Here is a 16,670-nt window from a genome sequence, read left to right on the forward strand (position 1 = left end):
CGACAAAAATATTCTTGTTGGAACGATTTACAGACCGCCTAACTCCTCCCATGATGACTTTTTAAATACATTCCATGGCTTATTGGCACTCCATGAGATGGTCAATAAAACATGTTTTTTACTCGGCGATTTCAATATTGACTTACTAAAATACGATACTGATACTTTTGTTCAAACTTTTTCGGATGTAATAATGACAGCAGGTTTCCTTCCTTTGATAACCAAGCCAACTCGAATTACAGGTACATCGGCCACTCTCATCGACAATATATTTACAAATACCAGAAGTACCCTCTCTACGGGAATAATTCTTTCTGATTTGTCGGACCATTTACCCATATTTTCGCATTTTAAACTAGATACCAACGCCACTGAACACAAAGTTGATCATAATACTCGACGTGATTTTTCTGAAAATAATATGAATCTGTTCAATGAAGAGATAGGAAATGTTGACTGGTCAGGAATTTACAGTATTCAAAATGCCGAGGATGCATTTGACGCTTTTATGAATAAAATGAATCAATTAATGAATAGCTCTTTTCCCGTGGTGCGATTCAAACGCTCTAATTACAAAAAGGTTCCAAGGTCCCCATGGATCACACCTAGCATTTTGCGCTCAATAAACAGAAAGAACAACCTTTACTTAAAAACTATTTCAAAGCCTTGCGACAGTAATAGAAAAAAGTACACTGACTACAAAAATATTTTGACAGGTATACTGAGAAGATGTAAAAAGAATTATTTTCATAATCAATTTGACCTCTATAGAAACGATGTCAAAAATACATGGAAAGTTATAAAAAACGTTATACAAGGTAGCTTCAAAATGTCTACGCCCGCGAAAATAAATGTTGATGGTGAACTGGTAGAGGATCCCCTTGCCTTGGCAAATGTTTTTAATGACTATTTTGCATCCGTAGGCCAAAATCTTGCCAGCACTATCCCTGCCTCTTCTAAACACTTCACATCTTTTCTTAATGTCCCTAATCCAAATTCGATATATTTCACACCAACAGACGTAAATGAACTAGCTGATATAATTTCTGGACTAAAGAATAAAATGAGTTCAGGATGTGACGATATAAGTAACATTCTCCTGAAAAGAAACCTGATACATATTATTAAACCTTTGACTTATATCTTTAATTTGTCTCTTTCTACAGGAGTTGTACCTTCATCATTGAAGCAAGCCCGAGTAATCCCTGTTTTTAAAAAAGGCAACAACACCGTGTTGGGAAATTATCGCCCCATATCATTATTGACATGCCTTTCTAAGGTTTTGGAAAAAGTAATTTTTATACGCACGACAAAGTTTCTTAATATACATAAATTGTTTTATCCCCTGCAGTTTGGTTTTCGCGAAAAACATAGTACTTCTCATGCCCTGTTGGCAATGATTAATAAGATTGCCAATGGAATTGACAAGTATGAGCATACTGTTGGGGTGTTCCTGGACTTCTCCAAGGCTTTCGACACAATCAACCATGATATCCTTTTATACAAGCTTAATTATTATGGAATCAGAGGGATAGCCTTGGAGTGGTTCAGGAACTACCTCAGCAGTAGGCAGCAATATGTTTCCATAGCAAATGTAAATTCTCCTCCAAAATCTATCTCATGTGGAGTCCCTCAAGGCTCAATCTTGGGTCCGCTTCTTTTTTGGTCTACATCAATGATTTTTATAAATCATCAAGTACTTTATCATTCATTCTTTTTGCCGACGACTCAAATATATTTTTTTCCCATAAGGACCCCAAACATTTACTTGACACACTCAATAAAGAATTAAAACTAGTCTCAGAGTGGATCAAAGCCAACAAATTATCGCTTAATCTCACTAAAACCAATTACATGCTCTTCAGCAATATCATTGATGAACTCCCAGGTAACATTACTTTTGATAATATTAATATTCAAAGAGTATTAAGTACGAAATTTCTAGGAGTAACTATCGACGACAGACTGTCCTGGAAAGAACATATAGATTAGACATGCAAAATAATTTCAAGAAATATTGGAATTATAAATAAAGTTAAATTCTATTTCCCGACTCGTATATTATTAAACTTATACTCTACGCTGATACTCCCGCATTTGAACTTTTGTATTATTGCATGGGGGAGTTGTGCTGATTTTCATTTGAATAGACTTTTACTACTTCAGAAAAAAGCTTTGCGCGTTATTTGCCATTCTCATTATCGGGCACATACGAATGTGCTTTTTAAAACTCATGGAATTCTTAAGATACATGATCTTTACCATTATAATCTTGGATCTTTTATGTTCAACCTTAGTAAAGATGAACTACCAGACGTATTTTATTCTATGTTCACACGAAATATAAATGTACATCACTACCCTACAAGATCTGCTGGACTTTTTCATTTACCTAGAACAAGGACATTATTCACAAACAAACTGTTCATATCTTCTGGTATCAAACTTTGGAATTCACTTCCGCAAACTTTACGAAATAAGCCAACTATTCATAGCTTCAATAGAGCACTTAAAAAAAATCTAACCAATAACTATAACACTCACATCATTCATCATACTTAGGATATCTTATGGATCTTCTGTTTCCCCCCCCCCCCACCTCCTGCCTTTATTTCGTTTCTTTTCCTGTCTCCTTTCATTCGCTCTACCTGTGCAGATTTGTTTTGTTTTTGTTTTTGTTTTTTTTTCTTTTACTCGTTTTTGTCCTTTGTTGTTGTTGTCTTTTTTTGTTCTTGTGATATTTCGTCTGTCTTGTTTTGGTATAACTTTTTGTCATGTCTTGTTCTTGTACCGTTCTGTCACGTCCTGTTTTCGCAACGTTTTTGTCTTGTGTGTCCTTTTCACTTTTCTTCATATCTTGTAATATAATCCAGCCTTGTTTATCTTCTACTTGAAAGAATATGTAAAAAATATACATATTTAACAAGGATTTACATTTAATTTTTACAAGAAAGTTATGATGACTTGTATATTATATATATTTTGAACTTCAACAAGTACGATATGATTTGTATATTATATATAGATATATATTGTTTTTTTGCATTAATATGTCTTATTTATTGAAGGAAACCTTCGATAACAAGCTTTGCTTTCCAGAAGGTTCCTATTTCATTTCAAAATGTTATATTATATTTTGCTTTACTTTGTAACTTTGTTAAAATTTTGGAATGAATAAATTCGTTATCAATCAATCAATCAATTATTGTTCTGCCATTTGTAATAGTGCTCTAGCACAGTAAAGGCTATAACCCAACAGGAGCATGCCTAGGATGCCCTTTCCCTATTTGCTTTTATGTATTAAAAATAGTTTATTGTCTTTAGAACTCTTACTTTTGTTTGTATTGATACCTTGGAATAGATTGAGGAGAAAATACTCTTCAACTGACATGTAGAGGAGCTGTGGTAAATTGAAGAACAGCCACACGGCCCTTTATTGATTCCACTCTATGTTGAATTTAAATATTTTGAGAGCCCAATCGGAAGAAAGATACATTTCTACTACACACATTAAAGCCTCTTTGCGTTCTCCTCTTGAAAAAAAAAACAAAGAAGGCATTGTTTTATATCTTATAAAATAAGTTCGTGTACCTGACGGTGGCCTGTCGAAGTTGCCAAAACCGTTTATTTTGTTTTGACAATATATATTTAGAATATCGTCTAAATGAAGCCCTCATCTGGAAAAGGGCACTTATTAAAGGCAGCATCTACATTATATAGAGGAGGCCTTGGACTGGGAAGAGGGGACTGAAGCTTGTTTAATTTCTTGGGACCAAAATTTTACATTGAACCTTTTTTATTACTTTCAAATTTACATCAATTAATTTTACAGGCAAATAAACAAAAAGGATTGCACTACAAAATGAAGTTTTTTGGGTAACGTTTCTTTTTTTTTGGTCACATTTGGCGGAATTCCAGGGGGTGCTATCTGTCGAGAATAATACACGCAGCACCCCCCCCCCCCCCCCTCTTCCGGAAAATCTTGCGGGTGCTTCAGCCCCCGCTTCCAAGTACCAGGGCCTCCTCTATCATGTCTATATAATGTAGATGCTGCCTTTAATAAGTGCCCTTTTCCAGATGAGGGCTTCATTTAGACGATATTGTCAAAACAAAATAAAGGGTTGGGCAACTTCGACAGGCCACCGTCATGTACACGAACTTATTTTATAAGATCTAAAACAATGTCTTCTATGTTTTTTTTTTTCAAGAGGAGAAAGTAAAGAGGCTTTTACTCTGTGTAGTAGAAATGTATCTTTCTTCCGAATGGGCTCTGAAAATATTTAAATTTAAAATAGAGTGGAAGCAATAACGGGGTTTGAGTATTATAGAGCTTACGTGTGGCTTCTTTTTTCAATGTACTACAGCTCTTCTGCATGCCAATTGTAGAGTATTTTCTTCTCAATCTATTCCAAGATATCAATACAAACAAAAGTAATCTTTTAAGAGTTCTAAAGACAAACAATTTTTTAATACATAAAACCAAAAGGGAAAAGGGTATCCTAGGCATGCTCCTGTTGGTTTATAGCATTTACTGTGCTAGAGCATTATTACAAACTGCAGAACAACAACAATAATAATAAAGATAAATATGAAATATAGATATAAAAGTTGCTTTATTATACCAAAAACGTAATTTGCCTTGCCGGTGGCTTTTAAACAAGACATTTTTTATTTAGTGTCGAAATACAGAGAGGGGATGGAATAAATTCGGAGGGCTCCCGTGGACGTAGGCTTTAATAAACCAAAAAAAAAACTATCTTCAGGAAACATGTTAACTGATGTCTCATACATCTGTCTTTTCCAAGTCGATAATGTAAGTCAAACTGGTTTGTAAAGTAGCGGGAATGCCGCGGGGGAATGCAGTTTTGACACTTCGGGGTCTCCAAAAGACATATATTTTAACAAAGTTAAAATAGGGATTGAGGTGGGGTACATTCGTCATGATTCATGTGCCAGAGCTTCATTTAAGCAGTAACCAGCAAAGCAATGTCTCCTGTAAGTTTTCCAAGAGAAACAAATTAGAAACAAATAAAACAAACTTAACAGTGTTTTACCGATACCGAAATGCATTTTGCCCGTATTTTGCACAGATTACAGTGTGGCAGACACACCAACAAAAGCGATAAGAGAAGCCGATGGAAGCTACTGTGTTGAGATTGTGTTATCTCGAATGACATACCATTCATGCAGATATGTACATCATGAAAGGCCTACTAGAAAAGTTCGAGGGGGGGGGGGTATTTGAATGATTAAGTTTTTTATTTCTTTGACAATTTTATGGATTTTACTTCAGGATATCTGTAGAAAAACTAAACTTATCAATGTGATAGACAGAGCATTTAGTTAATATGCGGCTCATGATGTACAACAGTGACAATTGTGAAATATAACCTGCTGTTAGTCACCAACAAATCCCTGATTAGACCAAGAAATCACATACCAAGCACAATTGTACTGACAACTAAGGTACAATTGCACACAATTCTGCCACACAATTATAGTTTTGTTATATATTATTTCTGTCCTATATCAAAGTTAAAATAAATGTTCCACGGTGGATCGAAAACGACTGTATAATTGGAGGCTTGTTAAAAAAATTGAACTTAAACAGAAAGCCAATTTAAAAGTCAACGTGGATTTATTGCTTGTAGAATGTTTGATAGTATGTCATGAAGGCTTACTAGATTATGTAGATGAAATTTCATGCCTAATAGGCGTATTATGATTAAGTAAAGGATTTTATTTTACTCGTGAAACAGTTCTGTATGACGAACCAGTTGCCATAGAAGGATGTCCTGAGAACATCGAAGCTGAGATTGACGACAACGCCACCAACACTGTCAACACATTGCCAGTCCACTGGGCTGAACCTGTTTTAAACAGTTTGTCCAGCTGTCCCAGAATGGACTTCCTAGGACCAGGATCAAATGGCGGGGATTACCCTATTGGCGCAACTCAGGTGTCTTACCAAGCCACAGATGCTGCAGGAAACAGCGATACATGCACATTTACAGTGACGGTTCGAAGAGCCTCTGGTAGGTCTCACCTCCCATATCCCCATCAATACCATTTTTCTGTTGGTGTTATAACAATTGCCATTAACCTCATATAAGCATCAACTAAAAAATAAAATCAGTACTATATTCCGTAGTCGTCAATATAATTATAAAGTAATTGAACAGGGTTCTGACAACACACAATTCTCAAAGGAATCGGTGCGTTTATTATTATTACGTTAATCGTATTACTTCTACGTTTACAGTTACTCAAATACATTATTCGTAAATGGAGGCTGTTGTTTATAGTGTGTTTTGGGTTATTTTCGCCAATATCCGAAGACTGGAGAGGGAGTGAGTCAGCTCCTTCGACATTTCTCGCGATAAATCTGTCAGGCGAATAGTTTGCGCCGTGCTGGTCCATTTTTCTTATTCTCGGCAAGACTTGCGCAACCTTTAAAAACAAATCAACTTCATAATGCTTATGGTCAGACAGAAGTCGATAAGTTCAATAGTAAAATATGAAAAAATAAAAGAGTGGAAAAAAGAAAGATATATGTATACAAAATAAAATTCATAAGAAAAAAAGTGTCATTAAAAAAGTTGTGAAGCCTGATTTAATTAGAGCAATTCTGTGATTTTACCAATAAATCTGCATAAATAGTTAGCAATGGGATTTTTTGGGGAAAATGATCGTATAGTTGTTTACATGTAGATAATGCCATGGGTAACGCGCATGTAGATTTTCGTCGCGATCGCGCGGTTGACGGTTAAGAGCATAAGGGGGGGGGGGGGGCTTAATCAGCCCCTGTTTTATATCGAGTCGAAAATATTCCAGTCTTTGGGGAATTAATTTGGTATTTGTAACCTTGTAGTTAACATCGAAACCACGGAAACCGCACCTACTATTGGCACCCTCTTGTCAACTGAGAAAGTACAAGAAAGGAGCACCGAAAGTGCCTTGATAACTAATCAACCAACCTTAGAGGTTACAAGTAATACGAAAAATGATTTGACGTCTTCGCCAACGACTACAACCATGACAAACTTGTCACCAGCACTCGTGGAAACTGGTTCCCTTCCGTGTAAGTATATACGATTTTTTTTTTTTTTTTTTTTGGAGGGGGGGGGGGGAATTTCGTATATTCTAGATAAGTTTCTTGATATCATTTATAATTTCCCAAGACAAAAAATGGGACGTCGACTGGTCGCTATATTTTATATGATGATGGATATTTATTCCATATTAATAGTCTTCCAAGAAGCACTACAAGACTCTTTCTTCCGGAAGGAACTACAGGATAAAATTGCAAAATGTCATTGAAAATATCTTAAAAAGGGACTGTTGAATTATGAGTGAAGATTCATGTCAAAACCAGTATGTAGGCTCAGTTAGTAAAGCGTCCGTCTCACAAGGAGTTCGGGGTTCAAACCCCGGCCGTGTCAGACCAAAAGACGTTAAAAGATGGGAGTTGCTGCTACCCTGTTTGGCATTCAATAATAAAGGGATAGAGCCTCGTCGATCTGGCGGCAGCGGCTGCCGGGCCCACGATCAATTGGGCAAAACAAATTTACGGAGTACATGTATTTCATGTCTGGTGTCTAGATCGAACAGTAAAAAATATGGAAAACACAGAAGACCAATAAAGAAGATAGCAGCCAAATAGCAATCTAATCAATTGAGTTCTAAGCAAGTTGTTACTATTTGACATTGTGTGGTCCCTTTGTATTGGCACAGGTATCAGTGCTGGAGTTGGCGAAGGCATTGTCATCATTATTCTAATGGTGGTTGTTATTGCGTTAAGTCTACACATCCTCCAGCTACGAAAGTAAGTATCGGGTATTGTTACTTTATATATGAAGGAATGTTAACGGTTGTCACCATGAAAGATTGATGGGTAAGAAAACAGAATATATGCATATTGATTATTTTCTTTATATTTTTATTTTTGTTTCTTAACTCGGGCTCCCTGTAGGACGATGAACGATTCAAACTGCGCCCAGCAGACGCAGCCTCGTGATGCCGGTCAGTCCTCAATGTCGACAGACAAAGATACGGGCTCGAATCATGGTTTTGAGGACGTCAAGGAGGCAGGCTCATCGCAATCACCCGACGGCGAGGTTCAGGATTCCTCGAAAATAAATGAACAAAACCATGACAGTGCATTGGATCCCAACAATAGCATTCAGCTGCAACATTCTTGCACGATGTCAAAGAGTTGTTCACGCATATATGTTTAATGTATCCTAATCTAATTGTAAAAAAATACATGGATTGCACAAATTTTGTGCTGCTTTAGCAAAATGACTGCTGCAGCTAATGAATTGTTTGAAAATGTAGGGAAAAATGTAAATATGTATATATAAAACATTGGTATCAGTGTTGACTGGTAATCATTATCTCGTTTTTCATATTTGGCAATTTATTTTTCGTTCTTTAATCGTTGTTATGCTCTACCTTCAAAATTTAGATTTAGTTTATTCAAATTGTCAAACTTGATTCTCAAATGCACGTGTTTTCTAGTATACCAATAATTTATTCAAAGGACAAATCCACTCCAACAAAAACTTGAATTGAATAAAAAGAGAAAAAAACAACAAGCATAACACTGCGAATTTCATCTAAATCGGATGTAAAATAAGAAAGATATGGCATTTTAAAGTTTCGCTTCATTTCACAAAATAGTTATATGCACATCTCGGTCGGTATGCAAATGAGGAACTGATGACATTACTCACTATTTCTTTTGTATTTTATCATATTAAATATGAAATATTTTTCGTTTTCATGTGAAATGAAGTTTCATTCCTCCCTGAACATGTGAAATTCCATTATTTTAAAATTTTGTGCTTCAGGCAAGGAGGTCCTAATCTCCAAATTCGTAAGAATTGAAAAATTGTATAATTCAAAAAAAAAAAGAAATAGTGAGTGAGTGACATCATCGACTCTCTCATTTGGATGTAACTGGCTCGTTCATATAACTATTTTGTTAAAAATAAACGAAACTTTGAAATGTTTAATATAACTTTATTTTACGTCCGATTTTGATGAAATTTTCAACATTATGCTCGTCTTCTTTTTCCCTATTGATTCAAATAAACATTTTTCTGAGGTGGACTTGACCTTTAATAACATGTTTACATAATTATATTGTGCGCCTGTACATAGTTATTACTGTACGTGTATTGTATCTTGTTTATTACTTACCTAATACTTTCATTATTAATATTATTTGTTGTTCTTTTGTTAACAGGACTACATGTATCACCACCAAACTTGTGATATGTGCCAACCCGCATAAATATAAAAAATGGCCGATTCCATGCAAAAGTGGACATTCTAAAAAAATTATATTGCCTCTTTTTCAAATCAAGATCAATTTTTCTATCAAAACTCGTATAGAATTTCATAAATACAAAGGGGAAACATAATTAGCCACAAATCAAATTTCTTACGCATCTCCTTATAGTAGAATCCAAACCATACACAAAATTATATACATGGGACTACATATATATTGACATATATATATATATATAAATATATACAATGCGTCTCAGAAAAAACGAAACCGAGATTTAGTGATGATTTATCATAACTTAATCATAAATGAAATAGACAAATGACCTATAAAACGTAAATCTCCTCTTTCATCTAATACTACTTAGATTATTCCTCATTCACGCATGAGTGAGCAAAAACAATTCAAAGAAAGGATGCCAAAAACTCATTTGGCGGGGGTATCTAAATTTTTTTTAAAAGTCACATGACTAAAAAGTTCAATATCTGCTCTTTTTTGATACCTTAAACACAAAAAATGGTCAAGAAGTAAAAAAGTTAGGATCCCTCGAAACAATGCTTGTTTTTCCACAATTTCATTAAATAAATGTGTTTTCACCAGTTTCCCTAAGAAGCTATCGCACGGTAACAAAAAAGTTAATGCATGGCTGGTCGTCAACAAATCTTTAAATCTCTTATTTCACAAAAAATGGAGGAACATTTTTTCAAAACCAATTGTTACTTGAAACAAAATTTATATGATTTGTTTAATGATCTTTATAAAAAAAATATAGATATTTACAGTATAATATTCTTCATAACATCCTTGGTATTAACAAGTCTCCCGTTCGCAATTTATTTTGGGAATGCCCCTTTACTGGTAGATTTTCGATTATTAAAAAAAAATACACCCTCAAAAGTGATAAAACATATCTTTCAATTATTTTATATAAGGCGTACCAGCTGTATATTATTCTTCATCTATTTTCATATTTCTGATTTTACCATTTTGAAAAGAAGTTAAATAATAAAATTATGAACACGCAACAGATGAAGTTTATTGTACATCTTGATTGGTCGATGCATAGCGAGCTGAATATTAAATTTGGTCTATATTTTGTTTCCTATACATTCATGTACAATAGTGCTTGTAATGTACTATTGAATAAAGACTTTCTTTGAAAACAAAATATGTATATCTGCAAACAGTCTGCAAATATATCAAAGCACATTTAATGTGGCAAACATTTATAAAAACAGACTACTCTGGCTCTCAGTGTTGATGAGATGCGACTGAAGCAAGTTCAGATCCACGTGGCTTAATATGTGGATGGCGCGGATGCCAGAGAACGCCGACATTCCCAGACTCCAGCGTAACTTATCCGTATCGTCCGTAAGTCTTCTGTTACATCCGTATGTCGTCCGTGACATGTGTCAGCGGTTTGGGAGCGGATGGACTCATCCTCAGGTTTTCCCCGTAACATTTGTAAATATGTTGTATCTTCAGCAGATAATAAGTAACTTCTGTTTAAATTTCAGTTATTGAGGATAAAAATTACGCATTCTGTTTATCCAAATAATTACATGTTTAGGCAGGCACCGGCGGATCAGTACGTAACATGGCCATGTTTTCCATTATCTCCCTATTTTTAGCATTTATGTCACGCATAAAACCGAATTAATTGATGTTGAAGACAGGTGCATATACCATTTTTCCAGGTTTAGGTAAAGAGGGGGTTTTTTTTAATGATGAGTGAAGACATTTACATAGTGTTTCTTTTTCAGTAAATAATTCCTGAACCACTCCAAGGCCTTCCCACGCATACCATAGTGCGACAATTTATAAAGAAAAAAGTCATGGTTAATGGTGACAAAGGCCTTGGAGAAGTCCAGGAATATACTTATAGTGTGAGACGATAAATCAATTGAGTGACTTTCTCAACACAAGACAATAAAGCGTGTATGGTACTGTGCTTCTCTCGGAAGCCAAACTGAAAGTGAGAAAATATATCAAACTTCTTAAATAACGAAATTACACGAGTATATGCAATCTTCTGCAATAACTTAGAAAACGAAGAAAATAAAGAGATAGGTCTATAGTTTCCAACATCCAGCTTATCACCTATTTTAAAAAGTGGAATGACTTTCGCAGTTTTCATAGCATTGGGAAATTGACCAACGATAGTTAAAGATTAAAAATATGGACCAAAGGGTCTACATAAAAGGTATTATGGATTTAGATATAACATTGTTGATTTCATCATATCATACAGTGTTTTTATTTTTTCAAATCCGAAACGATTTTTATTATTTCTTGTTTATTTGTTGGTAAAAAAGGAAAACGGAATTGAGATTTTGATTGCCTAGAAAATCTTCAAAATGTTATATTTGTTCGTGAAATAGTTTTAGCAAGATTATTTCCAATTGAAGGAAAATAGTCACTAAAAATGATTGTAATTTCCCTGGGGTCTTCTGCTATCTTATTTTCATGGTTTATTTAGTAACATCCCTATTTTTATCTACCTACCTGCTTAATTACTTTCCAGGTATTTTGTGTATCATGTGTAAACATTTTTATTTTTCTAAACGAATATTAACTCTAGTCTTCGTGTTTTTATAGTATGTGTATTTTTGCTTAGACTGTTTAGTACCCTTTATTTTGAATTTGTAGATTATTTTTTTCGATTTATTGATCTGAGTAGAGACTTCGAAAGCCAGGAAAGTTTAGGTGTTTTTTTTATAATTTGACCTAATTTTTTGCTTAGGTAAGTTTAGATCTAGTTGAGAGGTAATTATATCAGAAAACAAATTAAATGAACTATCAACATTTCTTAATGTCTGAATGTATTGCGTCTGTTCATGGTTTCGTTGGCATGACTGCCAAATTGTTTGCGCACCTTATTCTATTCGCGTATCGAGTGGACCTTCCTAATAGCAACACTGTCGTGTGTTGCTGCCCTCTACGGTCGTTGGTTTGCAAACTGGGACAAGCAGATTTCGCCAATTCTGATATCGATCAAAATAAGCTCCTACTGCGCAAGCGCACGATCAGGAATATGACCAATGTTGCCCCCTGTGTTTGTAGCCTACAGTATTCCTGTTGGCAAAGCCTGGAGAAGTCAATATGGCAAATGTTTACCCCGTTGATCTCGGATCGAAAAAAAGTGAGCCAAAAATGGCATTCATTCATCTCCTAAAATGACTTGTCTAGGTAATAATGTTAAATGACTCACTTTGGAGTGTCAGGTACCGACCCTTTCTTCAAATAAAACTCATTCAATCCTGCGGCAGAAAGTTGTCATAGATTTTTTTACCGTAAAAAGGGAATAATTCGAAAATACGAAAATATATTGAATTTCAAATTAATGACTTTGAAAACTATCTTTGAAATGAATACGGAGAAATTATTACATCCTGGTTTCCGTAAAAGTTTGATCTACGATTTTAGTTCCTACTTTAATTTGATCGAGAGTCAATTATCAGAAACCTAGCCCTAAAATAGTTTTGGTCATCATGAACCTGACCCCCTTTTGCCAACGCAGGGCTGTTCAGTTGAATGAATAAGACAGTTTATTACCAAAAAACAAACAAGATAAAAACATATAATAGAGATGAATTGTTTTACATTTGTTTGGTAAAAGGAATCTCCGGAGACAGCAAGTTTTTCTAGTGAGATGTAGACGCTTTGTTAGACTATTAACAATATGAACACACATGAAGTATTTAGCATGACATAGCATGAAATAATACTAGAAACTAGAAATATCTTATACAACATTAATAATTATGTCTTACGGTTAGGTATTCTTGAATAAAACTGAATACATGTAAGTAAATTAAGTGCATTGTATGAGACAATCTTACGTGGAATACAAACTACAAAGTAAAGGAAATATATATCAATATTCTTGTTTGAAGCTTTTCTTGAAGCTCTGTGCGAAAAGACTGGACACTTTTTAGCTGTTTTACATGCTCTGGAAGATTATTCGAGATTTGCGATCCCAAGAAAGAAATTTAGGTTTTACCGTGTTCTGTTTTCACTCTAGGCAAAAGTAAAATATTTGACTCTTTTTGTCTTGTACTATAACAATTTTCAAAAAAAATTATGATATTCGTACACTGATTGGGGAAGTTAGTTATACACGAGGCTAAAAAATGAACATCGCCTCAGAATGTTTGTACAGTTTGAATATGACCAGAATACCTAATGATCGAAACAAAGGTGGTGATGGAGTCATTCTTGTATTGAAAGTAGTTGCTCTCAAGGCCATTTTCTGTGTAATGTGTATCTTATGCATTGTTGTTACTGGGGCACATCCCAAGACTTCCACCCATATGAAATATGAGACTGAATAAAAGAATTATATAAAAATACAAGTAAACTTTTTTTAACAATAGATATATAATTCCTACCTGCTTATGAATGACATTTCTTACGTGATTAACATGTTCACTCAAATTCAAGTACTCATCTATATATACTCCAACAAATCAAATATAATGTACTTCAGTTAACTTATATATATATATTTTTTTTACCTCACCTACCACACTTACGTTTTCTTTTGGCTTTATTACCAAGGAATCGGTTTTCTTTGTGTCAAGAGTGATTTTGTTGGCATGACACCATTCACTTATTGGTCTTAAATTATCTGTTATTTCTGATAAATCAATTTTTCTGTGATGGAAAAGAATGAAAAATATTTGAATCATCTGCAAACAACCCGAAGTTAAAGTAATCTGATGATTGGGGTACTGTAGATCATTGATATATATAAAAAAAATAACGTGGGACCTAATACAAAACCTTGAGGCATGCCACAAACAATTGGTGAAAGGGAAGATGTGAATCTTTTGTGTTGAACAAACTGAAGGCGATTAGTTAGAAAATCACGAAACCAATCCAGTTGTATGCTTCGGATGCCATAGTTTCTGAATTTATAACAATATTAGATATCATGGTTTGTTGTGTCAATAGCTTTAGCAAAATCTAGATGTTAAATTAGTTGGTTAGCTAAACTAATAAGTGATAAGTTTGTGCTGTGTTTTCCCTAAAACCATATTGGTGTTTTATAACAAATCAAATTTATTTAGAAATTTCATCACACGAGTTTTTACTAGTTATTAAAATATTTTACTTAAAACTGGCAATACGAATTTGGTCTATAATTGCATGGATCAAGTGTATAGCCATTCTTATAAACAGGACTCACCTGATTGTAGAGAAAAAATAAATATGTAGGCAAGTGGTTGTGATAGATAATGAGCACCATCTACTATCAGTTTTATAGGGATATTGCCATGTCCACAATACTTTTTTGTATCACATTTCAGTAGTATATTTCCAACTTCTTCACTTAAAATTGGAACTCAATAAAATGAATCTTATGGAGGAGTACGTAAGAATTTTTCATAAGTATGGGTAACCTTGGACATATCTATCTTCCCAGCTAACTGTGGGCCGATGGACACAAGAAATTTATTAAATACCTCAACAATGTCATCTCGTGTGCTATACTCATGAACTCCAGAATCATCTTCAACTTGCAGTTTCTCAACTAATCCTTTGGGATTTTATTTTTGCCCAATAACTCATTCGCTGTTTTTCATGTTTTGCTTGAGTTACCATTATACGTTTCAAACAACTGTCCATAATATAATCTGTTCGCATTTCTAAGAACCTATGTATATACATTTCTATATTTCTTATATTTACTTTATACATTAGGATCAAACTCGGATTATACAACTTTTGAATAAAGTTTATGTTTCTGTTTAATACTTTTGTTTAGTGATCTTGTAATCCAGGGGTGGTATTCTGAAAACGTTCTTACCTTTGTCCTTATCTTTTATCTTATTGAGATAGGAAGACTCTAAAATCATCGCAAAGCGGTATTCTGAAAATCGTCTTAACGCGATCTTATCTCTGTAAGGACTGCCTCCTTCTTATCTTCAACACGCCCATTTTTTAGATATTACCAACAAAATGCGCTTTATATTGGCAGTTTAACCAATAGAAGCGTTCCTTATGTCAATTATGGGCGCTGCGGGCACACTGTTTCTGACGCATTGCGCGAAAGGCATATTAAACGCTATGACAGATTATTATTTCGAGACACTTGCACAAAAAAAAGTAAAGAAAAAGGGTAAATAAAGCAGTTACGATTAAAGAATAAAACAGGAAGAAAGAAAGTAAGTAGGTAAGTAAGAAGACAGAAAAGGTTTATATTGAAGCAGAAATAAAAAAAATAAAGAAACAAATCAGAAAACAATGAAAGAAAGAAAAGGTAAACGAAAAAAAAAGCAAGCAAAAAGAACTTTAAAGAAAATTGAACATTCCAGAAAAATAAATTTAAAAAAAAGAATGAATAAAAAAAAAGAAAAGGTAGGAATGAATAAAACGATAATCAATGCTATAAAGAGGAATAAAAAAAGATTGAAGAAAAAAATAAAGAAGGAAAGGGAAAGAAAAAACCGAAAAAGGACAATATAAAAAGGATAACATGAAGAAATAAAGAACAAAAAAAGTTGGAAAGAGCCAATGAGAGAAAGTAGGAAAAAAAAGAGAAAAGGAATGAATAAAAAAAAATAAAAAAGTGAAGAGAGAAAATGGTAAAATGAAACAAAGGAAGAGAGAGAAAGAAAAAATGAAGTTCACCCCGCTGTGCCCCTCAGTGGCATGATTGGCCTATATTCTGGATGCGAGAATCATCAAAGCGTAACCGAGACAGTGAATACGCTTTCTAAATAAAGGATATATATAAATATTCAATTCATCAAAAGGTTGATAACCCTTTGTCAGTATGCGTGATATCAAAGGTTTATGACTCTGAAGCTCATGGCCTTTTTTTAAAGCGGAGACATTGATTGTGGACCCAATACTTTAATAAGGGTAGACACATATACATGTATATATATATATATATATATATATATATATATATATATATATATATATATATATATATATATATATATATATATATATATATAAAGGTAAGCAATTGAGTAGTGATATACTGCAATATCTAATAGTGCTCGACTGTGTAGGAGCTGAGTATAAATAAATAATATAAATAATAAAAAAAATAATTTATTGGTTGGAAGCTTAACTTATAAAGCTGGTCGTACAGACTGTTTCACCCGAAGAATCATCAGCGACTGGTAGTATGAAGAGCACAATTTTTTGAGACAGAATAAAGTATATACAGAGCATGTGCATTAGGGTATAACATTGGGTTGACAGAGCATGTAAATATGAAAGGGGCTACTGAAGGGGTACATGTGCTTTGTTTATTACATAAGGGGTACTTAGGGGTCACTACTGCATGGTTACAAGTGAGGGGGGGGGGGTTAGGGCTATCCATATCCAGCAAGGAGGAGTTTTTCTTATG

The 16,670-nt window shown here is 34.0% G+C and overlaps 1 protein-coding gene across 1 annotated transcript in view; it reads left to right on the forward strand.

The window, feature by feature from the left end:
* LOC121417819 (low-density lipoprotein receptor-related protein 5-like) overlaps nucleotides 1-9,298 on the forward strand; it is a 28,646-nt gene extending 19,348 nt beyond the window's left edge. Inside the window, exons 6-10 of the mRNA XM_041611553.1 lie at nucleotides 5,760-6,035; nucleotides 6,872-7,081; nucleotides 7,735-7,825; nucleotides 7,973-8,117; nucleotides 9,251-9,298. Of these exons, the coding sequence (XP_041467487.1) occupies nucleotides 5,760-6,035; nucleotides 6,872-7,081; nucleotides 7,735-7,825; nucleotides 7,973-8,117; nucleotides 9,251-9,298 (770 nt within the window). The remainder of the gene's footprint in view (nucleotides 1-5,759; nucleotides 6,036-6,871; nucleotides 7,082-7,734; nucleotides 7,826-7,972; nucleotides 8,118-9,250) is intronic.
* Nucleotides 9,299-16,670: the final 7,372 nt, after the last annotated feature.

This window comes from Lytechinus variegatus, chromosome 6, assembly GCF_018143015.1.
Source record: "Lytechinus variegatus isolate NC3 chromosome 6, Lvar_3.0, whole genome shotgun sequence".
In the NCBI taxonomy this organism is placed as follows: domain Eukaryota; kingdom Metazoa; phylum Echinodermata; class Echinoidea; order Temnopleuroida; family Toxopneustidae; genus Lytechinus; species Lytechinus variegatus.